The following is a 15,320-nucleotide window of genomic DNA, read 5'->3' as shown; positions in this document are numbered from 1 at the left end:
TCATGAAACCTTACAAGTGACTGATTTAGAACATTCTGCGTTGACAGCAACACTGTGTGTGTGTGAGACACAAACAGCCCCTCCCACAAGAGAGAGGCACAATTCAAGATTGTGAACTGATTTCATTTTAATTCTTTGAATTTTTTTTTGGGGGGGGGTACTTTTACCTTGTCAAAATGCATTCTGGGATTAACTTGTGTGCAGGTAATACATGTGATGCTGTCTTAAATTACCTTTGGGAACTGTTTTCACATTAAAATGTTGCATCCATAAACAGCTCCGTGGGTTTTGGGAGATGGTTATTTTCTCTATCATTTGCAGTTTTAAGGTAGTGACGAGATGTTTCAGGTTTTATTTAGTAGCACAGGTTTCAGCATGTCTTTCTTCTCATCTTCTTCTGTTCTGTTTTTCCCAGCCCCTCGGAACTGTGTCATTAACAAAGATGAACTGCAGGATGGGTTAAGGGTCCTCATCCCTATGGATGACAAACTCCTGTATGCTGGCCACGTCAACACGGTTCACTCTCCTGACATGTAAGAGACCCCCCACCTGAGCTGTTTCCATTCTCTTTATACCCTCTACTGTGTCTTCCTTAAGAGTTGCTTATAATAGCTGGATTTATGTAAAAAAAAAAAAAAAAAACATGATATTTTATGTATATGTGCCCTCTAGAAGCTTGCGTTCTGCAAGTGAACTTTGCTTGATTGTGCCATCCCAAAGAAGCACAAAATCCCTTTTACAGACTTTTAAATTAAATGTTCCCACCTGGTGGAATGACCTCCCCAACTCAATCCGAGCAGCTGAGTCCTTAGCCATCTTAAAGAATCGGCTAAAAACACATCTCCATGTGCATTCCCAAGCATGTGTCTCAGGACATTGGCTGTTTCTGTGGGAACCTGCACTTTCAACAGAAGTTGCAGTGACACGATGACATCACTAATTGGCAATTAGCTGTTTTTATTATTCATCGCACTATATCATATTGCATGTTGCAGTTTCTTACATTCATAGGAATATAAGCGAACTATCTTGGTATATGAACAGTCTTTGGCAAAGGTACATTAAGCCAATAAGTTAGTATATGTAATTTTTTTTTAAAATAATGTTTAATTGACAAATTAAACATGTACATTATTGTCAGTCCATAAGTGAGATCCACTGATTATGAAGTCATTGTTATCATGAGAACAGAACTCACCGCACTGATGGCTGCGTAAAACTACCTTAAATTTCCTAACCAAATTAGTAATATATTTTTTTTATTGGAAGAAAATACATTACATTGATAGAAAATTAATTTGATTGCATAATTCTCGGTACTTCATGTGAGGAGAAAGTGTTGTCCTCTGAATGAAGTGTTATGTTTTGATTAACCTCGGAGCCGGTTGGTTTGGTTCAATGCTTAGAACAAAGGCTGCTAAAAAAAGTTGGCGTTAAGCATTCATGTGCCCTATTTAAAAAATGCTCAGTTGAGCCACTTTTGCCAGGTTTTTTCCTATTGTAAGGTCCAGTTCAGAGATCTCCATGGAAAAATTTGGAAGTGCAACGTTTTGTTTGGTCAGGAAACAGAAGGGCTGTGAGGTGCCTTGAGGGAGGCAATGACAGAAATGGGCAGTTTTGTTTTGTTTGCACTTTGTCTCCCATGGCCTATTATCCACTTGGATGAATAAGTTTTAGTCTATTGAGGGGTGAGAGAGTTCCTCTCAAAGTCATCCCTATAAAGGATAATCTCATTTGCTGAGAAATGTCAAACTGGTGCAGCATCTGGTCGGGGGATATTTAATGAGAGGTGGTCTGTTGCATTTCTGCCCTCTGTAAAATGTGTTGTCCTCCATTTTAGTTTCATTAGAGCGACGGCCCACAGTTGCTCAATAACTGTTTAGCATGCAGCACGGAAATGCATCTTCCTCTTATCAGTACGAAAGCAAGGAGCTGCCATCATTCAGACGCCCATCACAATCCCTTCTCACAAAATCTGGATGCCAGTTCTTAAACGTGTATTCCTAAATTAAGGGAGGAGATAGTTGGGGGCTTATTTGTTCATTTGCAGCACATTTGCATGGCTTAATGAGATATGTTTGTCATATATTGGCAGTGAAATATCTCTCCCTCTATCGCTCACTATGCATGTGTCTCTTGTACTAAAAATAGCAGTTCCAGCCAAAGAAAGAGAAGGTGCCTTTGTGCAGGACTGTGTGTTACCGCAGCTCTTCAAAAGTGGGTAGTTTGGTGTGATGGTGAGAGCTGCTTACGAGATTTAATATGATGAGAACAGGCGCTAGTGCGGAGAACTTGACTGCAACATATCGCTTGTTGTCCAACCTGCCCTCTGGAAATGTAATTTTGTGATGCTTGTGCTACACAACACACTTTATCCAGAGGTTGAAAATCCATGCTTGGGCACTCAGATGTTTATATGCCGCCGATGCTGTTTATATGCCTCGCCTGTCTTCATTAACAGAGCCTGTTGTGGAGAGCCTGGGCTTCTGCAGCCATGAACATACTTCTAGTACATGAGAGCAGACTGGTTAATTGTGCAGTCAATAACTCACACAGCCGGTGTCGAATTGGAACTGAAATCCAGGGTAAGGAAAAGTGTCTGTTCTCAGCCTGAGCCTTGGCGTGCATGAAGCCTTTGTGTTCTGCTCAGAAAAGTCCTTTGGCACAGCCATTGTCAGACTTTCAGATGTGAAAACCATGCTAATGGGACAGGCCCATTATTTATGGGTAATGGCAAACTAATTGAAGCTTTCACTCCATCCTTTTTCTCTGTTGCATATTTAGTTTTAGAGTTGTTGTTGTTCTATGTAAAGAGAGAGAGAGAAATTGGACACACCCCCCCCCATCTTTTATTGTTCCGAAAATAATCGAAGATTTGAAATATATGGCAAATTGTATTTTATGCTTCTATGCACTACTTTCTTTTGAGCAGTTGTCTCCATTGATATGTTTTTCTGAAATGCTGAAGTATTTATTTATATGAAGTCATGTTTTAGTATGTGTGAGTGAGTATATGTGTGTGAATCATCAAGTACAGTTTCAAGAAATTTCGACACCAAATTAAACCCACACGGAGAAAGCTGGGTAAGGCTGCTTCCCAAATAAATGAAACAATGGATGTAAAACTTGATCTGAGCTAAATTATTTTTATTATGTGAGAACAAAGAGACTTGCTATTTAGGAAGATTAGTTTCTTGGGAATATTATACATTTTGCACATTTGGCTGTTACACAAAAATGTTTTAAAGCAGAATGCTGTAATTGCCGTAAGAATCCCTTCCACTTTACAAACTAACAAAAATTTACAATGACCCTTCCCTTGTCCTAAGCCCACATCAGGCAAGCCATCCACAGACTTGACAGATATTTAACCCTGCTTGTCCGGTCGATCTTTCTCCCCTCCCTGACGCAGCTGGTGTGAATTTATCCCAGGCTTTGCACATTTGCAGACAGAACCAATCAGGTTTGGCCAGCAGAGTCCTCCCCCTCAGGCCAGATCCTGGAGGAAGTGATCTGGGGGACACTGTCCCACATCACCTCCCAGGTCCATGTCACAGTAATAAGGCTGCCAGTCAGTGATGGACACCTCTGAAGCCTGGCTTTGGGTCCATACTTGAACTGCAGGCACCTTCATGAATCCAAATGAAAAAGGGCCAAACATCCAACTGTCCCTAACCCCCCCACCCCCTTTTTATTTTTTACCAGAAGCCTCATCTTGAATGTCACACATGCAGCTGCATGTATGAGCCCATTCTGATTTATAAAGCCCGTGTGCTTGCATCCAATAATAAAGAGTGACCTGCACTTTAAAGAACCAGTCACTGTTGTTTCTCTCTTTCTCTCTCTATTGATGTGTTTGCTTGTTGGTTCACTTTGGCAGTGGAAACTAATTTAGCTGGAAGTGGGTGTTGCAGATTGTACAAAGGTGAAAACTGACAACTTCCAGAAATAATATTCCAGTAATATTCCAAATCTGTAGAGACAAACCTATATTTGGATTGTTGTCCGCCTGCACACTTACTTAGCCTGGTCTGCCTCTTTTTATTCCCTTTTTCCATTTGCGTCAGAGACTCAGAACCCATTTTGGCTCTCACATGCGGTGTCGAGAAACGGACTTAACTTGCATATCCCCTCTGCTCTGACTTCTTGACATTAAAGACAATAAAACCGCTGCAAATTTATCGAGCAAGGCATTCTCAAAAAGGGGGGCAAGCCCCTTCAAATTGTAACACTGAGGTTGAGCTTGAATAAGGAAGGGAGGGTGGTTGGAAAGAAAACCAAGCTCCTTTGGGTATTGTGAATAAAGACTGATTCAAAGCTCAGTGCGTTTCTCAAAAGAGCCCTGTCTTTTGGTTTAGTCGCTCTGCATCTCCTGTCTACAGCCTACTACATTATATTTTTAGACAAACCATTATGCACTGGTTGCAGAGTGCAGACAGCTTCCTTCGACAGTTTCATGCGTGTTCTCACCTATCATTCACTTTATTACTTCATGTGTGTACATATAAAAAACAAACAAAAAAAACAATGGTCTTAATCATTCATCACATTGTATTAACTTTCTCAACATTCATTTCTTACTGACATCGGCTAAGATGTGCAGGCTATTAGTTCATGTTAACCAATAGCCGTATAGCTCCACAGCCATTGTTTTTGTCTGTTGTTGTGGTTAAAGCAGCCTTTGTACAAATGTCATCATATTTGATGCATGCATTAAATGAAACTTCACCTATCACCTTCATCTATTTTAAAATGCATGTTATTGATCTAGAATTAGATGCCATTGATTGTGAATAACATACTGCTCTCCGTTGACGCATACAGGATTTTTTACATTTAGTCTGTTGAAACCCGCCCCATTTCTAACAATTTACTGCAAGCTCGCATTCAGATCTGCCTCCATCAAATCAACAAACAATGCATAGAATCCAATAGAAAAGAAGTCCTAACCCTACATTATTTTTATTTATTATTTATTTTGATGATTTCGTTGCACTCTGATGTGTCTACTTGCCTGAATTTGCAGTAATTTCATGCCAGATAATATTTCATATAATAATTATAGCAGTTATAACAATTACTTTTCACCATCAAATAAATTCCTAATGTATAAAATAAAGTCCTGGCCTACATTTTTAGTTGTTACATTTGAATATCCAGTTGCATACTAAAATGTGTCACAATATGGAATTAAAATGGGTTGCAAATTTTATATCACTGTTAATATTTCCATGAAAACAGGATGTGCATTCCCCAGATTTATGTTTTGGGCTCATGACTGTGTCCTGTCTTACAGATACAGCGTGGTAGTGGAGGGCGAGAGGGGGAACAGGCCACATATCTACTGCCTGGAACAGCTGCTACAGGAGGCGGTCAGTACGCCACACTGCCCTACATCGTTCGTTCACATACACATTACGGCTCACTACAACAGGCCTGTGTGTTTTACTCCAGGCACACTCTTCGTTTCCTCTCTCTGCTAACTGGCCCGGGGCACGGTGTAATATAGAAGCTGTTTAGCACCTTCCCCTGCTATTACACTAAGGGCATGTTTTGCTCCAGTACCTCTGTTGGTTTAGGCACACACGCTTTAGTGGCTACCGCCTTTCCTTGCTAATGTACCGTTGGAAGCGGACCACTGCCAAGAGCAACCTTTACCATTACCGCCTCTCTAAGATGGATTATATACACAAAATGTACATTTCCTCTCCAGAAAATGATTCATTAGTTATTCAGCTTAGAAGATAGACGACCGCAAAAGTGTCTGAAAGCACTCAGGTGTTGATTTAATAATCCTCTCTGATCCACACCGCTTTTGTCCTACAGATTATTGATGTGAAACCCCCCTCCGTTAGATACCTTCCCCAGGGGACCCGGATTGCAGCCTACTGGAGCCAGCAGTACCGTTGCCTCTACCCTGGCACGGTCGTCAGAGGTACGCTTTTCCTGTTCCGCTTAATTGAGCACCTTTCACTGGTTATTACAGACTATTAACCAACGCGTTTTATTGCATCTGCGTTTCTCAAATGGAAAAAAAATATGCACAGATGTCAACTGTCCTTCGCACAGAAGCGTAGTAAGAGAACCTTTCAGGGCTGTTTCATTTCCTTTAATCTAAATCTTTTAGCCAAGCCCATAAGCACTGCCAAACCGAGCCGGGGAATGAAGGATGGTGTGGTTAGCTACGTGCAGAGCTCTGCTCTATTATTATTTATTTTCCCTCCCGCTGAGGAAGGAGGGAGCTGGAGACTTGTCGAGAAACTCTTAAAGGGAGGTCGCTGCTACTGCCGGCATCAGCCAATGAAAATGAAAAGGCCCTGTATGAATCCCTCCAGCCGCTGCTGCACCACTGAGAAATATGCGGTGGCTCTTTTCGCGCAGCACTGTTTGCTGTTTCACTCAGTGGAAATGTAAATTGAGGTGATGCATGTTCTTTTGTGTCAGTCGTCAACCCTGTTATGTGTCCACAGGGAGCTCAGACATGGAAGAAGTGGACGATTTGATTACAGTTGAGTTTGACGATGGAGACACTGGCCGAATCCCGCTCTCTCATATTAGGCTGCTGCCGGCGGACTACAAGATTCAATGTGAGTATTCATCGAAGCCGGTAGTAAAAGCCAAGGCACGAAGGAGCTGATGAAACATTACCTGAATGTTGAAGTTAGGTAAACAGCCCATATGTGTACTGTTTGATTTTGAGTCCATGCAGCCACTGATTTGTGTTTGGTTTTGCACTTGAAGCTTGATGATGGACGTTTTTCCGCTAGTTGCTAGAGGGTTACATATGATTGAGAGTGAGACAGAGAGATTTGAAGTCTTGTGTGTAATATTTAAGAGCCCTGGTTAAATATGAATGTGTGTGTGTATATGTGTTTGATTGTGAAAATGTCTGTGTATGAAAATTTTCATAATAATATTTGTAGTAGAGAATCACATAGAAATGTGCCAGTATTTTTGTATGTGTCAGTTTTGTCAATCACAAATATCATTATTGTGTCTATTAATGTTTTCTAAACTGAATTTATCTGAACAGGTGCAGAACCGTCCCCTGCTCTCCTCGTGGCCAGCACCAAAAAGCGAGGAAGGAAGTGCAGTAAGGATGTACCTGATGGCAAAGAGACACCACCCAAAAACACAGAGGAGTCTGTTCCGAAAAGCAGGGGCCGAGGAAGAAAACCCAAACCCAAGCCCGGTAATTTCCACTCATTTGAACCAAACATTTGCTGTCAATGACATTTTAGCTGGTATAGAAGTGACTTTTTTAATATATATATATATGAATTATTATTGCTTTGGTTCAAATTAAATATTAAGATGTCAAAGCTGGTGTCACTTAATTTAGAAATGCAGTGATTTTACAAAAAGTGGACTAGATTGGTGGTTTCATAGATAGTAAATCACTTACTTTTGCTTGGAAAGAGCTTACTGTCAGAACAGGATCTGCTTTAAACCTTTCAGCATTTTTATAGAGGTAAGTGTGTTTTTGGTCTGGCATATTAAAACCCTCCCTCCTGTGCTGCTTTCCAGAGCTTGAAGTCACTCCAAAGGAGCATGAAAAGCCTGACACACCAACCCCAACACAGGTCCTCGAGAGGCCCCTGTCCGGCCAGAAAAGCATCCCACCGCCAGCTAGAAAAATTAAGCAAGTCTGCAAAGCCAGCCCCTCCATCCCTGTATCTAATGAAAGCCAGAAGAAAACCACAGGAATCAAGCCCCTAGCCAAAGTCCGTTCCCAGCCGCAGTCTGCCTACTCGCCGCCGCTTTATGGAAAAGTTCTGTCTGTGGATCTCTATAATGAGCCCTCCACTTCTCTGGCCTCCTTTATTTCCAGCAATGAGACTGCGAGTCCTGCGGGGAAAGGAAAGCCGGTCAAACGCTTGCGAAAGCCTGAGGAGGAGGCATCTGGGTTTGGTGTGAAAACGCTACGCAAACAACTCCAGACCGAGATCCTTGTCAAACTAGACCATGAAGGAGTCATGTCACCCAAAACCAAGAAGACCAAAGCCCTCATGATGATGAAGGGCCAAAACCTCTCCAAAAGAGAGAACAAGTCTGTCATGGGTGTCAGCTACACTACGTTATCCACTGCTGACAAAACACTGAAAGCTAAAAACAAGGTAGGTGAGGCAGACCCGCCTACTTCTAACGAGAGCGTGTCCACCTACTGTGTTCGTAAGCTTGGCAGTGGCAGTGAGGGTCTGATGAAGGTGAGCAACTCCGGAGAGAAAGTGAAGAAAGAACTGGAGTGTCCCAACTGTAGTAGCAGCAGCAGCAGCTCGGAGTCCGACGGAGAAGAGGAGCGAGGGGCCTCGCAGGAAAAGAAGTCCAAACAAGACTCGACCAGCTCCAGCAGCTCACGGGCTTCAAGTCCCACCTCTTCCAGCTCATCCACAAGCAGTTCCTCATCCTCAGCTGGTTCTCACTCCTCCTCCTCATCATCATCCTCCACCACCAGCGATGAAGAATCGTCCTGTAGCTCAGATGAAGAACTGGTTGCTGTTTCTCAACCATCCCCATCCGCAGAGCATGTACCACCTCAAGAGGAGGAAGACGAGAAGGCAGAGTCAAAAACGGGGCCTGGCGCCAAGCAGGCGTCTGACACACAGCAGCAGAAGCCCCAGAGACCGCAGAAGGTGAAGCAGGGTGTCGGTCGCCCCAAAAGACGAGAGGGAGTCCACCTCCCAACAACTAAGGAGCTGGCAAAAAGACAGAGGCTTCCCTCCGTCGAGAACAGACCCAAGATCTCTGCTTTCCTTCCTGCCAGACAACTGTGGAAGTGGTTTGGAAAGCCTACTCAGGTAAGCCCGTGGATTTTAGGATTGCGTCTTTCTTGAAGTCCCACCAGGGCCATTCCTAATCTCAAATTATGTAATGCATTGTGTAAAGTCCAAAGTATACTTCAGTTTTGATGTTAATGTGAGGGTAAACCCTCTCAGTCTGTCTCAATTTGTTAGCGTACAGGGATGCAGGCATTCGACACGTGCACTACAAAGTGTCTAGTGTCTGCTATTTCTTTATGACTGATAAAAAAACGTCTTTTCACTTATTTAAACTAGAGCTACATGTATCCTTTAAACCTCACACAAGCACTCATTAATGTAGGTGTCTGTAGTTTGTTGCAATCGTTCTTTCTCCATGTTCTCTTTTTCAACTGTGAAAAAGTCCTGGACCAAATTAATTAATGCCAGTAATTCAAGAAGTGCGAGCTGCTAGTATGCAAGCATTGTTGATGATGAAATTTACACTGAGCACTGAACACATACTCCAGTGTATTACAAAACAAAGTATACTTTGGGCTCAACTGAAATGACGATAAATATTATATTTCGTTTTCTGGAAAAAAAAAATGTCCAACTCCTTTGTCTTGCTTATGCTAATTTCAAATCTAGCATTTTATGTATTCTAAATACACGTAATTGAATAATATTACTGAGCTTTTTGCAGAATTGGACAAAATTACAGTTTGATTAGAAATTTTACACTATGAAAATAGTGTCTTTTGTTTTTCACGTCACATATAGTTAGTAACATACAGTATACATTATTGTGCAAAAGTCTTAGGCCACTTGTATTTTCACCAACAAAAAATGGTTTCAAGTCCGTTATTTCTTTGTTTTGCTGTAGTGTGTTAGTAGTAAATATCAGTTTACATTTGCAAACATTATTTTTGCCATTAATTGTAATGAGATTTTTGCTTTCGCAAGGAGTCTGACAGCTGCCAGTGCTCCACACATCAGTGTCTTGGAGACATTGCCAGAGTTCTTCTGGATTGAGTCTGTCTCAGTTTGTTCTGTTTCTTCATGTTATTCCAGACAGACTGATGATGATGATGAGATCAGATCTCTGTGTGGAGCACTGGCTGCTGTCAGACTCCTTGCACAAGCAAAAATCTCACTGGATTATTACAATTAATGGCAAAAATAATGTTTGGAAATGTAAACTGATATTTACTACTGATACACAGCAAAACATACAAATAACTGACTTAAAACCATTTTTTAGGTGATAATACTAGTGGCCGAAGACTTTTGCACAGTACTGTATAATGCTCTTCATTGACGCCTTACTTTTTGACTTTTTTTGTGGCATTGATGTTTGGTGTTATAAAAAAAAAATGCAACAACTGTGAGAAAATAAAAACACTAAACAATTTTATCCAAAATATTATAATGGTTAATGTTTCTTTCACTCTCTCTCTCTCTCTCTTTTTTGTTTAAGTGATAGTTAAATTTTGTTTTTGTTTTGCAAATATGTATTAAGTCCTGGTAAAAAGTTTCCAACACCATTGTAATGTAACCTTCATATAACAAAAGGAAAAAGGTTAAAATCTGTTAGTTTTAATAACAATCAACCCCCTGGGACATAAAAGTGCCCGAAGAAACATCCTTTGCTTTTCCTTCAAATTCTTACAGAGGCGGGGAATGAAAGGGAAGGCAAAGAAGCTTTTCTACAAAGCCATAATGCGTGGGAAGGAAATGATCCGTATTGGAGACTGTGCTGTGTTCCTGTCTGCCGGACGACCCAACCTCCCCTTCATTGGACACATCCAGAGCATGTGGGAGTCCTGGGGAAACAACATGGTGGTCCGTGTCAAGTGGTTCTATCATCCTGAGGAAACCAACCCTGGAAAGAAACTTCATGACAAAAAGGTTACTTTTTTTTTCTCCCTTTGCTAAACAAGAATAATGGTTTGTGGGCACTGCATCATGTTATTACTGGAATGGTACTTGATCTGTCCCAGTCTTGCCTTTATCTGGGTTTGTAACTAATCACATTTTGTTTGGCAGAACTGGGATCAAATGTCTGGCCAAAGTCTTCCTGCTGTTCTGCAGGCTTCCAGCCAGAGAAAAGACTTCATGGAGGTAAGAAAACCCATCCAGTAAATGGTTTGATCATCTTCGTCTGGGTGAAAGCAGACTGATAGATCTCTATGCTTTCTCTTTTTAGCGGGCCCTCTACCAGTCCTCTCACATTGATGAGAATGACGTCCAGACCATTTCTCATAAATGTCTGGTGGTCAGCCTTGAGCAATATGAGCAGATGATTAAAACGAAGAAGTACCAAGACAGCGAAGACCTCTACTACCTGGCCGGCACTTATGAACCCACCACTGGAATGATATTCAACACGGATGGGGTTCCTGTTATCTGCTGAGGATCAACAAATAAGACCTGTGGAGCTAAACAAATGAGATACAAGGGCTAGACAGATGTGTTGGCTTTACCCAAAGCCCGCCTAATCAGATGAGTTCAGAAAACGTCCTGACAAAGACAAAAGCGTTCGTTGAGAAACTACTTCAACAGATGTCATCACGTGTGCACATCATTTCAAACGCGATGGTTGGCGGTATTGAAAGTGTTTGGTCTGTTAATGGGGCACATTGTTCAGGAATCTCAAGTTGAAGAGTAAAATGTGTCAAAGAAAGTGAAAGCACGTCAAAAATGTCTCGAAGGTCAACTGCATCTGCACCGCTGAGCCCTGTTTTCCTCAGCCATCACCGGTGCGGCTGAAATGGAGGTGACACCACTTCTGCAGGACTCATTCTCCGGGTGAGAAGGCCTGCTTGCAACCAGCTTCCTTGGCCGTGGGACCAACAACGGAAAGAGTAATTAAAGCTGACAGGCCTCGTCACACTTTTGCCCTAAGAGTCATCCCCACCACATGCTCCGCTGTCCAGCTACTGCTGCTAGATCCCTGGCAGAACTTCAAGAGCTGGCTAATGAACTCAGACGGGTAAAACGATAGCAGACGTAAAGCTGCGGCTCATGTGAGATGCACTTAAGAAAGGACAGAACTGTGGTCTGAGAGCCTGCAAGGACTTTTTTTTAATAAGAAAGTGTGTCATTTTTCCACCAAGCAGTTTAGAAGATCTATCTGAATATTTATATACGATCCCTGCATCTCAGCCGTGAAATAAAATGTTTCTTTAGGCAGAAAGGTTTCTTTTTAAGAGTCAAGGGCTCTACTGGGACGGAAACAGATGTAGATGACGCCTGTTTGTAAATACATGCATACAAGGTATATACGATATGAACAAATATATTTTATTTTCGTGCACCATAGATTTATGTGACCGTAATTATTTTCAAAGCAGCAAATAAAAAAAATTTAAATGAAAAAAGCTTTAATAAACTGTGAATAATGTTTAAATTTGAACAAATATCAGGAACTAATTTTAGAGTACGGATCTTGTAAGTTGTTACTGGAATCTACAGATGCCCACTACATTTTCGACGTAATGTAATGTAATCTTGATATCAAAACTACTATTACAGGACAAATGGTTTGTGGGATTTGACCGTGTTCGAAGCCAGTTGTCCCATAATGCAGTTTTACAACAGAAAGCACTTAAATTCTGCCCTTGGTCTTACACAGGACAGACTTCCCTTGACAATCCCCTGTTCAGGTGGACGGGAAAACCATTTTAGTTCTCTCATTGCTTCCCAGGGTCAGTGAGAGACAAGAGAATGAGAGTTTAAAAGCAACTTATAATCAGGCCACGCTTGCTTATAATGTCTATTTTACTCTGCTTTCTCTTTTTTGCTAGAATTATCCCCCACAGAAAGCAAGTACATCTCATGCATGAAAGCACTTTCTTCAAACAAATAGCAGCAGCACAGGTGACGTTATCTGTTAGCTCTGAAAGTTGAACGCGGAGTTGTTTTTTGCCTTTTTTGCGTCTACGTTTTTTTTTTTTTTCTCTAGGTCGGCTTTTATTCCAAGCATTTTCTGGTTCGTTCTTAATAGCCTTAACCTTGGTCCCTAAAAGCAAAGTCTGAATGTCGTCTTTGAAAATAGGTCCTTCTGATTGATATCATGCTCCGGAGAAAGTGCCATCAATCATCAGAGGCAGTTAGGACCAGGCTATGTTTTCGCTGCTTCTCTAATCAAGACCAGTCAAATGTATTTGATTTATGGCTTCCTTGCATGGATGAAGAGACTAGCAAACACCTTATTTGCTTAATTGTAATTATGGTTCTTATTTGTGCCTCATTTTTACGGTTCAAAGGAGGTATGAATGTCTTTGTTTTGAAGGTCGGACACGTGTTTGGACACTATGTATGTATCTTTTTAAAATAATGAAACAAAAAATGTAGTGATCTGTACTGATCTTTTTTTTTTTTTTTTTTTTTTTTTTTTATTATGGTTACCAAGATATATAGAAAAGATGAGGTTAGAGGCTACTTTTTGTTGGTGTTGTCTACAGTTGACCAGCCTAATTTTTTAAACTGTCATTTTTTTCTACCTCCCCACCTTGGTTCAACGTTTCATGTTTTTGATTTTTAATATTTTCTCTTATTTTTACACTTGTGCAAGAAATGTCACTGCACCTGGGCTTTTAAACCATTGTGTGTTTTGAATTCTTTCGCCATTATGAATACCTTGATGTCTTTGTGAATGATGTTCATCGGATACTTATTGGTTCTTTCTGTTGTTTTATTTTATTTTTTCCCTCGTTTTTTGTGGGAGAATGAGATCAAGAAGGGTATGGACACTAGAGACTTCCAGTCTTTTGTGATTGGAAAATATTTGGCCTACTCAGTATTTCGTAAATTTCTTTATATTATAGAAATGTTGACACTATTACATATAGGAGAACAGTCTGAAATGTATATTTTTTTTCATGTACATTTCATATTAGATTGCCCAGTCTCTCTTAAAGAGATATTATCTTGTTGATATTCAATAGGTTGTATTTCTGAACATGTTTTATCATTGTATGTGTGGTCTTGAGGCTTAAAACGATACTCAGCCTAATCTGGTTTGGACTGTTTTTTTAAATCACCTAATTTGGTTGAGGATTTTACGCATACCCAAAGCTTATTCAAATGCCAAATGATCTTCAAATGCACAGTGAATCTGAAGCAACATTAAGCAAGCTCTTTTTGATTTGACACAATCTTTTAAATGCAGATCTGTGTTGAATGTTTTTGCCTGTTTAGCGAGTTGTACAATTTAAGTGCCCCTCAAAACAAACGTTTACTCTGAGCTTGAGACAAGCTGTAAAGCACTTTTTAAGAGTATTTTTTTGTCTGCATGTTTTAGAAATCGCGTATATGCTTCTAGGAATAATAACAGAGCAATCAACTAAAGTATATTTTGCTTATTGTGACTTAGTGTAACTGAATGGAGGTCAGAGTTCATCCCTTTACCGTGGGTCACTGAATGAGACAGTGGCCTCTGCTGGTAGCAGTCATAAGGGATGAATCGCTGATGTCCTCTGCTACTCGTCCAGGGTCTGTTTGAGCGTATCTTATGATGTATAAGGTTTAAATGGCTTATTAGAAAACAGTGTATAGCCAAGTAGAAGCGTTATAGAGTTCACTGTTTGCATGATTCGTTTTTTTTTCTTTCTTTATGACATTCCCCCTCTCTGAACAATTGTCCTCCATGGTTAATGTGCAATACTGCTGTATTTGGATTGTGTGTGGTAGCTGCTAGTGAGGGAAGGAACGTGTTCATGAATGTGGGAGACGATGAGAGAGACAGAGAGTTAGTGTGGACTGGAGGCTGGTCCTTCACTGGTCTTCATCTGCTGTTCCTTCAGCATTGACATGGTCCTGTTACAAAGAAAAATAATACAACATTTAAATGCTATAGTTTTGAAATTATTTGAATTTTTAAAGCATCAAGGTTTTGTAAATGATCCTTTATGAGAGGGGGAGATGAGTATTGATATACTTTGTACACGCATTTAATCTTGTAAAAAAAAAAAAAAAAGACAATTAAAAAATTTTTGAAACCATTTAAAAGATTGCTGTTGACTTGTGCGTGAGAACTATTGGCCTTTGTTTTGTGTTTTTGTTTTTTTTTTAAACAGACTCAGCCAGCATTATCAGTGTTTTTCAATTCTTTTGGTATCTCAGTATTTTCTAGTTCATCAATAAACATCATAAAATGGAATTGAGTTTGCCTCTTTATTTTTTCAATAATATTATTTGTAAAAACACTCTGGCTCTGAATTGCCTCAATCCACATTGTATTTGAAGCTGTAGATGAACCAATGAGTGGGTCCAAACCCTTTTGGGAGAACTGTTATTACAACCTGATGAGCTTTTTACTGCTCCTGTCATTTGCTATGTAAGTGCGTCTTTAAAGTTGTCTGTGAGAGCTGAGCAATGAGACTTGTAGTGTAACACAGTCTTCCATATGACCACCAATCATACTGAAATTTTGGTCATGTGACCACAGGAAGCTGTAAAAGGGATTCATCTTATAAAATGTCTGAATTGCAAATAGATGTCCACATTGAGGAAAATTAATGTTGTCCTCTGTGAAAATATTGTAGTGCACTATTGAATGAGTGTTATTTGTGTTAT

At 40.4% G+C, this 15,320-nt stretch overlaps 1 protein-coding gene across 4 annotated transcripts in view; it reads left to right on the top strand.

Moving 5' to 3' along the window:
- LOC113049243 (trinucleotide repeat-containing gene 18 protein-like) overlaps positions 1 to 14,904 on the top strand; it is a 63,128-nt gene extending 48,224 nt beyond the window's left edge. For all 4 annotated transcript variants that reach the window (XM_026211446.1, XM_026211437.1, XM_026211428.1 and 1 more), the window contains exons 22-30: positions 416 to 533; positions 5,297 to 5,372; positions 5,827 to 5,935; positions 6,471 to 6,587; positions 7,034 to 7,192; positions 7,528 to 8,798; positions 10,413 to 10,649; positions 10,788 to 10,862; positions 10,948 to 14,904. In XM_026211446.1, the coding sequence (XP_026067231.1) occupies positions 416 to 533; positions 5,297 to 5,372; positions 5,827 to 5,935; positions 6,471 to 6,587; positions 7,034 to 7,192; positions 7,528 to 8,798; positions 10,413 to 10,649; positions 10,788 to 10,862; positions 10,948 to 11,154 (2,369 nt within the window). In that variant the 3' untranslated portion in view covers positions 11,155 to 14,904. The remainder of the gene's footprint in view (positions 1 to 415; positions 534 to 5,296; positions 5,373 to 5,826; positions 5,936 to 6,470; positions 6,588 to 7,033; positions 7,193 to 7,527; positions 8,799 to 10,412; positions 10,650 to 10,787; positions 10,863 to 10,947) is intronic.
- The last annotated feature ends 416 nt before the right edge of the window (positions 14,905 to 15,320 follow it).

The sequence above is a fragment of the Carassius auratus genome, chromosome 3 (genome assembly GCF_003368295.1).
Source record: "Carassius auratus strain Wakin chromosome 3, ASM336829v1, whole genome shotgun sequence".
In the NCBI taxonomy this organism is placed as follows: domain Eukaryota; kingdom Metazoa; phylum Chordata; class Actinopteri; order Cypriniformes; family Cyprinidae; genus Carassius; species Carassius auratus.
The sequence above is the reverse complement of the archived record's forward strand: the minus strand, read 5'-3'. Positions and strand labels throughout refer to the sequence as shown.